At 50.8% G+C, this 13,815-nt stretch overlaps 1 protein-coding gene across 1 annotated transcript in view; it reads right to left on the reverse strand.

The window, feature by feature from the left end:
* Positions 1 to 11,144: 11,144 nt before the first annotated feature.
* Positions 11,145 to 13,815, reverse strand: part of TASOR2 (transcription activation suppressor family member 2) — a 52,122-nt gene continuing 49,451 nt past the window's right edge. The window contains exons 16-17 of the mRNA XM_060244463.1: positions 12,580 to 12,761; positions 11,145 to 11,269 (exon numbers count right to left, since the gene is read on the reverse strand). Of these exons, the coding sequence (XP_060100446.1) occupies positions 11,151 to 11,269; positions 12,580 to 12,761 (301 nt within the window). The 3' untranslated portion in view covers positions 11,145 to 11,150. The remainder of the gene's footprint in view (positions 11,270 to 12,579; positions 12,762 to 13,815) is intronic.

The raw sequence follows: 13,815 nt of genomic DNA on the forward strand, positions 1-13,815 counted from the left end.
GGTCAGGGGTGGCCCCTTGGTCAGCTGCTTGGAAGGTCAACACCATAAAAAAGTGGCAACAGTCTAAAGCAGAAAACAACAGCAACTGTGTACAAAACACACCATAAAAATATATACAAAGTAATTCTATGTTTGTTTTCAGTAATACCAAATACATGGTATATCAGAAAGTTTCACAAAAGGAAAGGATCCACAATATTTCAATATCTAGTGCAGGGTTGGGGAACCTTCGTCCCGAGGCCGTATGTGGCCCTCACAGTCACTTGGTGTGGCCCTCGGGGATTGCTGGGCCGAACCGAGCCATGTGGCAGCCTCCCTGGGGCCTGGCTGGCCAGCGAGGATCGTGGGGCCCAGCCGCGCAGTGCAGCAGCCTCCCCAGGGCCAGGCAGGGATGACAGGGCCCAGATGTACAGTGCGGCAGCCTCTCTGGGGCCTGGCTGGCCAGCCAGAATTGCTGCAGGGCCTGGAAAAGTTATTGTCACCGTTCAGTTTGCACTTGATTATCCCAGAGGGTGTGGCCTAATATACTAATGAGCGTGTGACCTAATATGCTAATATTAGGGGATGTGGTCTGATATGCTACTGAGTTCCTGCTGGCCTTTTTCTAGGAAAAGCAAAGCCCTGGACCCATGCATTTGCCTAGGGCAGCAGGCTGGCACACCACCCCACATGACTTCAAATAGAAAAATATTTGCATTAATTTTGCAGGCCTGAATCATTCTCCCTCGGCGGAGCACCGTTTTTTAAGTTGATAATTTTTTATGGCCCGTGAATGATGTTATAAATATCCATATGGCCCTTGGCAGAAGAAAAGGTTCCCCACCACCGGTCTAGAGAATGTCCAGTCCTTCTCCCTTCTTCAGTCCTGTGTGGTATCCACATTCCTTACAAATCCTGGCTCCAAAGGTGATGTTCCCTTATGTGCCCATCAGCTTGGGTCACATTTCGCATACAGTGCTTCCTCGAAGAGCCCATCCGCTCCATTTTTCTGTTTGACGTCAACGAAGACCACTGGATCGAATTTCCAGTTCCGCAGGGCCTGCAAGACCACCCTCTTTCGATTGGCCTTCACCGACTAAGGGGGAAACCGCTAATGAAATTCGCCATCTGAATAACACCACCAGTATGTAAATTTTATTAAATGTATTGATTTTAGAGTTTTAGTAGAATTTTAATTAATGTGTGAATTAGTTTGCCTAAATACCTTGTAAAGCTAATGTATTGATTGTGTTGTTAGCCGCCCTGAGCCTGCTTTGGCGGGGAGGGTGGGATATAAATAAAATTGATATATGATATGATTGGAGCCAGCATTTGTAAGGAATTTGGATGCCACACAGGACTGAACAAGAAGGGAGGAGGACTGGACAGTCTCTAGACATTGAAATATTGTGGGTCCGTTTCTTTTGTGAAACTTTTTGATACACTGTGTATTTGACATTACTGGAAACATACACAGACAACAAGAATTACTTTGTATATATTTTTATGGTGCCTTTTGTACACACTTGCTGTTGTTTTCTGCTCGGAAGATCAAGGCCGAGTAGAGCCAAGCATTCCGAGGTCAGTTCTTCTGAAGCTGAGTCGTGCCGGTGTGGTGCGGTGGTGAAGCGTGCAGACTCTTTATCTGGGTGAAGCGGGTTGGATTCCCCACTTCTCCCCTTGCAGCTGCCGGAATGGACTTGGGGCAGCCACAGCTCTGGCAGAGGTTGTCCTTGAAAGGGCAGCTGCTGTGAGAGCCCTCTCGGCCCCACCCACCTCACAGGGTGTCTGTTGTGGGGGAGGAAGGGAAAGGAGATTGTGAGCTGCTCTGAGATTCAAAGAGAAGGGCGGGATATAAGTCCAATATCATCATCTTAGAGAGTCAGTTTGGTATAGCGGTGAAGTGGGCGAACTCTTATCCGGGAGAACCGGGTTTGATTCCCCCCCAAAAAAGAGAGCTCTGGCTGTCCCAAGGCCATTCCAGCAGCTGCAAGTGGAGGAGTGGGGAATCGAACCTGGTTCTCCCACGAAAGAGTCTGTGCACTTAACCACTACACCAAAATAAAGTGCACAACTGTATCCTCTCCAAGCCATTCCCACCCCCACCCCCGGTTCGTGGAAAAATTGTCTTCCGCGAAACCAGTCCCTGGCTCTTATGGTGCTAAAAAGAGAGCTTGGGGACTTCTGGTCTAGAGTGCTGCTGATGCAGTCAACTCGGCAACAAACCAAGTGGCAACACAGTATGTTCCGGGAAAAAAGCAACAGCAACTGTATATATAACGAATAAAGAATTTATAAACTTATAACGAAACGTCTCTGTCCTTCAATGATACCTCGTGCACAGTTACAAAATCTGTTTCCAAAGGGAGTCGATTCCGCAATCGGAAGTATTTTCATCAAGTTCTCTTAAGGTTTTCCGGCACCCATGCAGAAAAGTTCATCTGAAACATACAGTCACGGTCTTTCACCATTTACCATGTGGAATCCAGTTCCCTTAAAATATAGATTCCAAAGGCTTCTTTCTTTCTTCTCCTTACGTGCCCCTTGACTAAGAAGAAAAAGATGATGATATTGGATTTATATCCCGCCCTCCACTCCGAAGAGTCTCAGAGCAGTTCACAATCTCCTTTATCTTCCTCCCCCACAACAGACACCCTGTGAGGTAGATGAAGGTATTGGATTTATATCCCACCCTCCACTCTGAATACTCTCAGAGTGGCTCACAATCTCCTCCCCCCCCCCCACGACAGACACCCTGTGAGGTAGATGAAGATATTGGATTTATATCCCTCCACTCCAAAGTGTCTCAGAGCGGCTCACAATCTCCTTTCCCTCCCCCCCCCCACGACAGACACCCTGTGAGGTAGATGAAGATATTGGATTTATATCCCGCCCTCCACTCCGAAGAGTCTCAGAGCGGCTCACAATCTCCTTTCCCTTCCTCCCCCACAACAGACACCCTGTGAGGTAGATGAAGATATTGGATTTATATCCCGCCCTCCACTCCAAAGAGTCTCAGAGAGGCTCACAATCTCCTTTACCTTCCCCCCCACAACAGGCACCCTGTGAGGTGGGTGGGGCTGGAGAGGGCTCTCCCAGCAGCTGCCCTTTCAAGGACAACCTCTGCCAGAGCTATGGCTGACCCAAGGCCATGCTAGCAGGTGCAAGTGGAAGATCTTGCACGGAAATACTTTTTCATAGAGCCATTCTGTTCTGTAGCATCAATCGACGTCAAGCTAAGACTTCTTCATGTAATTCCTATTAGGCACATGCTCAATTTACACTAGGCACAAGCTGAAAGAGCTTGTGCTTAATGTGAATTGAATGAAGAAGTCTTAGCTTGACGTCAGTTGATGTTACAGGACACAATGGGTCTAGTTCGAAAATCACTTTGGTGTGGTGGTTAAGTGCGCGGACTCTTATCTGGGAGAACCGGGTTTGGTTCCCCCCTCCTCCACTTGCAGCTGCTGGAATGGCCTTGGGTCAGCCAGAGCTCTCTTATCTGGGAGAACCGGGTTTGATTCCCCACTCCTCCACTTGGAGCTGCTGGAATGGCCTTGGGTCAGCCATAGCGCTCTTATCTGGGAGAACCGGGTTTGATTCCTCACTCCTCCACTTGCACCTTGGGTCAGCCAGAGCTCTATCTGGGAGAACCGGGTTTGATTCCCCACACCTCCACTTGCAGCTGCTGGAATGGCCTTGGGTCAGCCAGAGCTCTCTTATCTGGGAGAACCGGGTTGGATTCCCCACTCCTCCACTTGGAGCTGCTGGAATGGCCTTGGGTCAGCCAGAGCTCTCTTATCTGGGAGAACCGGGTTTGATTCCCCACACCTCCACTTGCAGCTGCTGGAATGGCCTTGGGTCAGCCAGAGCTCTCTTATCTGGGAGAACCGGGTTGGATTCCGGACTCCTCCACTTGCAGCTGCTGGAATGGCCTTGGGTCAGCCAGAGCTCCCTTATCTGGGAGAACCGGGTTTGATTCCCCCCTCCTCCACTTGCAGCTGCTGGAATGGCCTTGGGTGAGCCAGAGCTCTCTTATCTGGGAGAACCGGGTTTGATCCTCCACTTGCAGCTGCTGGAATGGCCTTGGGTCAGCCAGAGCTCTTATCTGGGGGAACCGGGTTTGATTCCCCACTTCTCCACTTGCAGCTGCTGGAATGGCCTTGGGTCAGCCAGAGCTCTCTTATCTGGCAGAACCAGGTTTGATTCCCTCCTCTTCCACTTGCAGCTGCTGGAATGGTCTTGGGTCAGCCAGAGCTCTCTTACCTGGGAGAACCCGGTTTGATTCCCCACATCTCCACTTGCAGCTGCTGGAATGGCCTTGGGTCAGCCAGAGCTCTCTTATCTGGGAGAACCGGGTTTGATTCCCCACTCCTCCATTTGCAGCTGCTGGAATGGCCTTGAGTCAGCCAGAGCTCTCTTATCTGGGAGAACCGGGTTTGATTCTCCACTCCTCCACTTGCAGCTGCGGGAATGGCCTTGGGTCAGCCAGAGCTCTCTTATCTGGGAGAACCGGGTTTGATTCCCCACTCCTCCACTTGCAGCTGCTGGAATGGCCTTGAGTCAGCCATAGCTCTCTTATCTGGGAGAACCGGGTTCGATTCCCCACTCCATTTGCAGCTGCTGGAAAGGCCTTGGATCAGCCAGAGCTCTCTTATCTGGGGGAACCGGGTTTGATCCTCCACTTGCAGCTGCTGGAATGGCCTTGGGTCAGCCAGAGCTCTTATCTGGGGGAACCGGGTTTGATTCCCCACTTCTCCACTTGCAGCTGCTGGAATGGCCTTGGGTCAGCCATCGCTCTCGCAGTTGTTCTTGAAAGGGCAGCTGCTGTGAGAGCAGTCTCCAGCCCCACCCACCTCACAGGGTGTCTGTTGGGGGGGGGGGAAAGGAAAGGAGATTGTGAGCCGCTCTGAGACTTTGGAGTGGAGGGCGGGATATAAATCCAATATCTTCATCTACCTCACAGGGTGTCTGTTGCGGGGGAGGAAGGTAAAGGAGATTGTGAGCCGCTCTGAGACTCTTTGGAGTGGAGGGTGGGATATAAATCCAATATCTTCATCTACCTCACAGGGTGTCTGTTGTGGGGGAGGAAGGTAAAGGAGATTGTGAGCCGCTCTGAGACTCTTCGGAGTGGAGGGCGGGATATAAATCCAATATCTTCATCTACCTCACGGGGTGTCTGTTGTGGGGGGGAAGGTATTGTGAGCCGCTCTGAGACTCTTCGGATTAGAGGGCGGGATATAACTCCAATATCTTCATCGTCGTCTTCTGCATAGGAATTAGAATACCTTAAGAGAATTGGATGAAAATACTTGTATCGTGGAATCGACTCCCTTTGGAAATAAGATTTTGTAACTTTGTGTGAGGTATCACTGAAGAACAAACAGACTTTTCTATATTGGTTTAGAAATTCTTTATTGGTTCTATACACAGCTCCGAAGGGCAAACCCAGAGCCGGAAAGGTAGCAGAAGAAAGTCCAAAGTTTGCTCTCCGGCATTGGGTTGGGTTTTGGCGACTTCCGGATCGAGTCAGCGCCTTTTTCCCCCATCCGTTTTTATTTATAAAGATTAGTTTACAAAAACGGCTTCCCGCGCGAAGCCTCTTTCGCTTTTGCTCGCGTTAGTGCTACGATCTATCCCGAAACCTTTATTGCAAATACCATAACTAGGACACGGGGGGGTGGAAGGAGGGCCGACTTGTAAGGAGACGGCCGGGGGAAAGAGTTCTCCTCCTCAGCGGTTAGTAACTAGGGAAGGAAAAGAGCGTTGATTGCACGGTAACAACATTAAATATTTTGATGTACAAAAAAAGAAGAGACCCGTCCCTTGCACGCCTGGGAACGGTTCCTGCGCAAGAACAGCCGCTCCACAGCAGTGGGGGCTTGTCCAGGAAAATTTCCAGGGGAGGGGCGGGGGGTGTCGCGCCCGTTGCGTACCACCAAGACTATGAAAGGCTGGTTGCAGTTGTGAGTGTTGAACCTTCAAGTAAACAGGTGTGTATTTTTTTTTTCCTATGACAAGTTTAGCTGCGCGACGCAAGTGTTCGACCGTCGTCATCCGACAACTAATTCGTTTAAGAAATAGCTGTCGGAGGGTCCACGTCGTGGTTAAATAAGTCTTCCGAAAAGCTCATAAATAAAATAGCTGTCGTCCTCTTCATGGAATTGGAGGGGGGAGGCAAAAGAAAGGGAGGAACGATGTCCTTGCCGCACCTCCGTGGGGCAGTTTGTACAGGGCTGGACTGGAAGGAAACCAAAACCAAATCCATCTCTTCACGGGTTTTTAAAAAGAAAGAAACGAGCTTCGCTTGCTCTGAGTCCAGTCCCGGGATCGGGGAAGGGTCAAAGAGTCGTCGTGGTTATCTGAAACGAAAAAGAATATTTGTCGCCGACAATGCTCCCTGTAGCATGTGGAGTCTTGTGAGCAAAAATTCTGCTTTGTGAGCTCCTGCAGAAACTAGCTTCCTCTGGGGCCATTTTCCCTGAGCTAAGACAAAACTGTGTGAGCCAGAGGCTAAAGAACTGTGAGCTAGCTCACACAAACACAAACTGAGCTAGCTACCACAAACTGTGAACTAGTTCACACAATGTGGAGTCTTGTGAGCAAAAATTCTACTTTGTGAGCTACTGCATAAACTAGCTTCTTCTGGGGCCATTTTCCCTGAGCTAAGACAAAACTGTGTGAGCCAGAGGCTAAAAAACTATGAGCTAGCTCACATAAACACAAACTGTGAGCTAGCTCACGCAAAATCTGGAGTCTTGTGAACAAAAATTCTACTTTGTGAGCTACAGAAGAACATAAGAGAAGAGCCGGTTTGGTGTAGTGGTTAAGTGTGCGGACTCTTATCTGGGAGAACCAGGTTTGATTCCCCACTCCTCCACTTGCACCTGCTAGCATGGCCTTGGGTCAGCCATAGCTCTGGCAGAGGTTGTCCTTGAAAGGGCAGCTGCTGTGAGAGCCCTCTCCAGCCCCCCCCCCACCTCACAGGGTGTCTGTTGTGGGGGAGGAAGGTAAAGGAGATTGTGAGCCGCTCTGAGACTCTTCGGAGTGGAGGGCGGGATATAAATCCAATATCTTCTTCTAAATCCAATATCTTCTTCTACTGCATAAACTAGCTTCTTCTGGGGCCATTTTCCCTGAGCTAAGACAACACCATGTGAGCCAGAGGCTAAAAAACTAAGCTGGTTCACGCTAACTCAGCTTAGAGGGAATACTGGTCACCGATAGAACTATGAGAAGTTTCTGAACTGACCCTCGGCATCAGGCTGCAGGGGGGGGGGGGGAACCTTGCTGAAATAGCAACTCTCGGACATGTTTTGCCCCCTAGCATTTCCCCTCCTGTGCGAGAGGGAGGAATCCTTCCCTTTCCTCTGAGCAGAGGGCTCCCTACAAAGGAGGGGAAAGATGAGTTCTTGAAACAGGCAGCCAGCCGAGGCCACATGTCCACACCAGAGACGGGAAACACCCTGCCACTGAGCATGGAATTCACTGCCACAGGAGGTGGAGGCGGCTGCAAGCACAGGCAGCTTCAAGGGGATTGGAGAAACATCTGGAACAGAGGTTCATCGGGCTGTTAGCCATAGCATGTTGTTGGTTGCGGCAGTGATGCACTGTATTCTTGGTGCTTGCGTGGGGAGGGGCGCACAGTGGGAGGGCTTCTAGTGTCCTGCCCCCACTGGTGGACCTCCTGATGGCCCCTGGGTTTTGGCCACTGTGTGACACACAGTGTTGGACTGGATGGGCCATTGGCCTCATCCAACATGGCTTCTCTTATGTTCTTCTGTCTAGGGCAGTGATGCTCTGTATTCTTGGTGCCTGGGGCAGGCAACAGTGGGAGGGCTTCTAGTGTCCTGGCCCCACTGATGGACCTTCTTATGGCTTTTGGGTTTTTGGGCCACTGTGTGACAAAGAGTGTTGGGCTGGATGGGCCATTGGCCTGACCCAACATGGCTTCTCTTATGTGACACAGAGTGTTGGACTGGAGGGGCCACTGGCCTGACCCACAAGGCTTCTCTTATGTTCTTATGTGACACAGAGTGTTGGACTGGATGGGCCATTGTCCTGATCCAACATGGCTTCTCTTATGTTCTTCTGTGACACAGAGTGTTTGGACTGGATTGGCCAATGGCCTGACCCAACATGGCTTCTCTTATGTTCTTTTATGACACAAAGTGTTGGACTGGAGGGGCCATTGGCCTGATCCAACAAGGCTTCTCTTATGTTCTTATGTGACACAGAGTGTTGGACTGGATGGGCCATTGGCCTGATCCAACATGGCTGCCCTTATGTTCTTCTGTGACACAGAGTGTTTGGACTGGATGGGCCATTGGCCTGACCCAACATGGCTTCTCTTATGTGACACAAAGTGTTGGACTGGATGGTTTATTGCCCTGATCCAACATGGCTTCTCTTATGTTCTTACGTCTGGGACAGTGATGATCTGTATTCTTGGTGCTTGTGGGGGGCGGCACAGTGGGAGGGCTTCTAGTGTCTTGGCCCCACTGATGGACCTCCTGATGGCCTCTGGGTTTTGGCCACTGTGTGACAGAATGTTGGACTGAATGGGACATTGACCTGATCCAACATTGCTTCGCTTATGTTTTTATGGCCCTGCTGGTGGACCTCCTAATGGTCCCTGGGATTCCGCCACTGTATGACACATAGTGTTGGACTGGATAGGCCACTGGCCTGATCCAACATGGCTTCTCTTATGTTCTTATGTGACACAGAGTGTTGGACTGCAGGGGCCACTGGCCTGACCCAACATGGCTTTTCTTATGTTCTTTTATGACACAAAGTGTTGGACTGGAGGGGCCATTGGCCTGATCCAACAAGGCTTCTCTTATGTTCTTCTGTGACACAGAGTGTTTGGACTGGATGGGCCATTGGCCTGACCCAACATGGCTTCTCTTATGTTCCTATGTGACAGAGTGTTGGACTGGATGGGCCATTGGCCTGATCCAACATGGCTGCTCTTATGTTCTTCTGTGACACAGAGTGTTTGGACTGGATGGGCCACTGGCCTGACCCAACGTGGCTTCTCTTATGTTCTTATGTGACACAGAGTGTTGGACTGGATGGGCCATTGGCTTGATCCAACATGGCTTCTCTTATGTTCTTATGTGACACAGAGTGTTGGACTGGAGTGGCCACTGGCCTGACCCAACATGGCTTTTCTTATGTTCTTTTATGACACAAAGTGTTGGACTGGAGGGGCCATTGGCCTGATCCAACAAGGCTTCTCTTATGTTCTTCTGTGACACAGAGTGTTTGGACTGGATGGGCCATTGGCCTGACCCAACATGGCTTCTCTTATGTTCCTATGTGACAGAGTGTTGGACTGGATGGGCCATTGGCCTGATCCAACATGGCTGCTCTTATGTTCTTCTGTGACTCAGAGTGTTTGGACTGGATGGGCCACTGGCCTGACCCAACGTGGCTTCTCTTATGTTCTTATGTGACACAGAGTGTTGGACTGGATGGGCCATTGGCTTGATCCAACATGGCTTCTCTTATGTTCTTATGTGACACAGAGTGTTGGACTGGAGTGGCCACTGGTCTGACCCAACATGGCTTTTCTTATGTTCTTTTATGACACAAAGTGTTGGACTGGAGGGGCCATTGGCCTGATCCAACAAGGCTTCTCTTATGTTCTTCTGTGACACAGAGTGTTTGGACTGGATGGGCCATTGGCCTGACCCAACATGGCTTCTCTTATGTTCCTATGTGACAGAGTGTTGGACTGGATGGGCCATTGGCCTGATCCAACATGGCTTCTCTTATGTTCTTATGTGACACAGAGTGCTGGACTGGATGGGTCATTGGCCTGATCCAACATGGCTTCTCTTATGTTCTTATGTGACACAGTGTTGGACTGGATGGGCCACTGGACTGATCCAACACGGCTTCTCTTATGTTCTTATGTGACACAGAGTGTTGGACTGGATGGGCCACTGGCCTGATCCAACATGACTTCTCTTCTGTTCTTATGTGACACAGAGTGTTGGACCGGATGGGCCACTGGCCTGATCCAATGTGGCTTCTCTTATGTTCTTAAGCCCTCAGTGGGTGGGGCTGTTTCCTGCCCCATATCCTGTTGCCCACCACTACTCCTGTGGCAGTGAATTCCACGTATGGAGCATTAAAGTGTGCTAGGGTAAAGATTCCCCGATACTCGGAGATCTCAAGGTATCTAAGAGAACCTGCTGGTGGGAAACATCTGGCATGCTACCGAATACAATGGATATTTCTGTAGCTGTGCTCTGTCCGATTGCAGATAAGATTGAAAGCACCTCACCGTGAAGGAAACAATCTAATAAGCTAATATTAACCAAACTTGTTATACTTGGGTTCATTTTAGTGAGGTGCTTTTAACCTTGTCTTCATTCCACCGTGGTCCCTTCTTTCTTTCCTGTCTGCTCCCAGGGCAGAATGGGATGACCTAAAAGCCAGGCTGAGCTTGTCTTTTGAGGGAGACGCCCGTGGGCATCACCCTGACCTCTTGTGACAAACAGTGAAGAACTCAGCCCCCCCCATGCTGTTCTCTCAAGGACCACCAGGTGGCAGCGCTTTAGGCGACCAGCTCAGCATGACACAATCGACCCGATAAAAGGTAAAAAAGAGAGGCCGTGAGCAGAGCTCTCGGTGGGATCTTTTTCCTCCCAATGAAACCAGGGCTTTTTTTTTTTTGTAGCAGGAACTCCTTTGCCTATTAGGCCACACTCTCCTGATGTAGCCAATCCTCCAGGAGCTTGCAGCAGGCCCACCAACTCACCCCAACCAGCCAAGAGCAACCTGATGCAAGAAAAGGAGAGCCCCGTGTGAGGGAGGCCTGCTTGGGCTGGCTAGAGCTCAAGCAGGCCTCGCTCGCCCGGGGCTCCCCTGGGCCACCCTCAGCCCCAGTCAAAAGGCCAGCAAGCCCCACCCGCTGTCTAAAATCATGTAAAGTGGCGAAAGGGTGGTGTGGGCTTCTCCAGGGGTTAATGAGGGCTGCTGAGGGTGTGGCAAAGCCCCTGATGGATGGCTGCCCGCTCTCCTAATCTCCTGGGGATTGTTATGCAGCTGCACTGACAATTTGATGGACAAGGTAGGTGGGGAGGAAGAGGGGGAGCCCTCAGAAAGGTTCAGGCGCTGCGCTCCTCTGAGCGCCTGCTGAATCTGAGGTCTGCTCCTTACCAATAGTTGCTTCTGCAGGGCGTGGCCGAGTCTTGCGCCATCGTGATGAAAGTCTTTACATCCAGCACCAAGATCCCTTTGCTCTCGAAGGCTTCTCTGCTGGCGCTGGGGTTTTCTGGATGGAGGAAAGGAGGAAGGGGGGGAATTACTGAAGTACAGAATCGGGTAGGCCAGGGCCAAGAAGCGACAGGAAGACACCTAGGCCAGGGGCGCTGAACTCGTGAGGGACGGATCTGACGTTTAGGTCTCATTTATCTCGTCGGGCCAGGCCGCATATGCAATAAAATATAATGCCAGGTATAAACTTGATAAAGGACACAAACACAATTGACAATTTTTTAAAAAACTTAAAACATTAGCACTCCTTGGTCTTAAAGGTGCTTTCTTTGCATTTCTCCCAGGGGATCCAGGGAGCTGGGCAAAGGAAGCTCTAGCTCTTTCCTTCCTTCCCCAGGGGACCAGAAGAGGGAGGAGCCTCAGCCAAGAGAAGGAAGAGAGGCTTGGCTCAGTAGCTCTGCTGTGTGATTGAGAAAGCCTGGCAAAGGGAGCTATGCCTCCCCCCCCCTTCCTCCCTAAGGGAGGAGCCTCAGCCAAGAGAAGGAAAAGAGACTTGGCTCAGTAGCTCTGCTGTGTGATTGAGCAAGCCTGGCAAAGCAAGCTTTGTTGCAGAAGGAAGCAAGCTAGAGGGAGAAGGAAGCAGACGACAGCCAGCTGTTCGGGGGACAGATAAGAGCCCTCTGGGGGCCTGGTTTGGTCCCCAGGCCGCATGTTTGGCACCCCTGGTCTAGGCAGTCATGCATACCCTCGTGGGCTGCCAGGAAGGTCAGTTCCCTGGTAGGGTTGTCAGGCCCCCACTGGCCAATGTTTGTGTGTGTCTGTGGGGGGGGGGGGGGATGGTGCCAAAACGGGCAAGGGGTGTCAAAAACATCCCAACACGCTGATGTCATTCCCTGGGAATGGAAACTTGCCCAGTGAAGGAAAAGATGGAGGGAGGAAACAAAAGAAGAATAGGAAGAAGAATTATCTCTGGAAAAGGCTGAGCTGGAGAGAGGCTGCAGCAGGAAAGCTCCCTCATCCAAAGAGGGGTGAGCGAGCTGGAAGTAGAAGGCAGGAACCATGTGGGTTGTCTCTGGAAAAGGCTGAGCTGCAGAGAGGCTGCAGCAGGAGAGTTTCCTCATACAAAGAGGGGTGAGGGGGTTGGAAGCAGAAGGAAGGAACGTATGGGTGGGGGAGCAGTCAAACTTAGTTCCTGGAGAGGAAAGGATTGTCGGCTCTCCCAAGATAGCTGCAGCAACACCACCACACGCTCACACCCTACTCCTGATTCCTGCCATTATTTTCCGCATCCCTCTAGCAAAGGGAAGGATCGCACAAGAACTGTGGCCCAGGCCAGGAAAATGTGTCGAGACAAAGCGGCTTCCTTACCTGTCAGAAAGACAGCCAGTCGAGCGCTGATGTGCTGCACCTGCAGGTTCAATAAGCAGTTCAGATACTCGGATCTTGGGACAGATCTGGAGTCGCACCGATGGTAGTGAAGAAATTCAGCAAAATTGGCTCCTTGGCAGGACCGCAGGATTGAGTCCTTGGAGCGTGCTGCAGGGTCCGCCCTGCGAGACAAGAGTGAGCCGAGAGGTCAGCCCAGAAAAGCTCTGCCCCCCCCCCCCTCAAAACACACACCCTTCCCAGGCTGGTGAGATTTCTTAGAAAGGGCATCAACCACGACTTCAGGCATGGATGGAGCAAAGAACAGAAGAGAAGCCATGTTGGATCAGGCCAATGGCCCATCCAGTCCATCACTCTGTGTCGCATAAGAACATAAGAGGAGCCATGTTGGGTCAGGCCAGTGGCCCATCCAGTCCAACACTCTGTGTCGCATAAGAACAGAAGAGAAGCCATGTTGGGTCAGGCCAATGGCCCATCCAGTCCAACACTCTGTGTCACATAAGAACATAAGAGAAGCCATGTTGGATCAGGCCAGTGGCCCCTCCAGTCCAACACTCTGTGTCACATAAGAACGTAAGAGAAGCCATGTTGGATCAGGCCAGTGGCCCATCCAGTCCAACATTCTGTGTCACATAAGAACATAAGAGAAGCCATGTTGGATCAGGCCAGTGGTCCCTCCAGTCCAACACTCTGTGTCACATAAGAGAAGCCATGTTGGATCAGGCCAGTGGCCCATCCAGTCCAACACTCTGTATCACAGTGGCCCAAAAAATTATATATACACACACATACACACTGTGGCTAATAGCCACTGATGGACCTCTGCTCCATATTTTTATCTAACCCCCTCTTGTGTAGGATGTTTCTCAAAAAGCCATGTTTAGCCCTGACCTGGATAACCCAGGCCAGCCCGATCTCATCAGATCTTGAAAGCTCAGCAGGGTCAACTCTGGCAAGTCCTTGGATGGGAAACCTTGGAATACCAGAGCCAGGAGGCAGGGGCAGGCTTTGTTCAGCCACCTCTCTGAATATCCTCCAGGCCCCCAGTAGGGGTCAGTCAGTCAGGGGTGACCATGACCTTCAGGTGCATAAACAAACATACACACATTTTTAAAAAGGCCATGTTTATCCTTGCTTGGCAGTAAAACAGCAGCTACATTTCCAGGGCCAGAGGGAAGGAGGAGAGAATGGGGAGGGACGGTGGCTCAGTGGTAGAGC

This window comes from Heteronotia binoei, chromosome 8, assembly GCF_032191835.1.
Source record: "Heteronotia binoei isolate CCM8104 ecotype False Entrance Well chromosome 8, APGP_CSIRO_Hbin_v1, whole genome shotgun sequence".
NCBI classification, from domain to species: domain Eukaryota; kingdom Metazoa; phylum Chordata; class Lepidosauria; order Squamata; family Gekkonidae; genus Heteronotia; species Heteronotia binoei.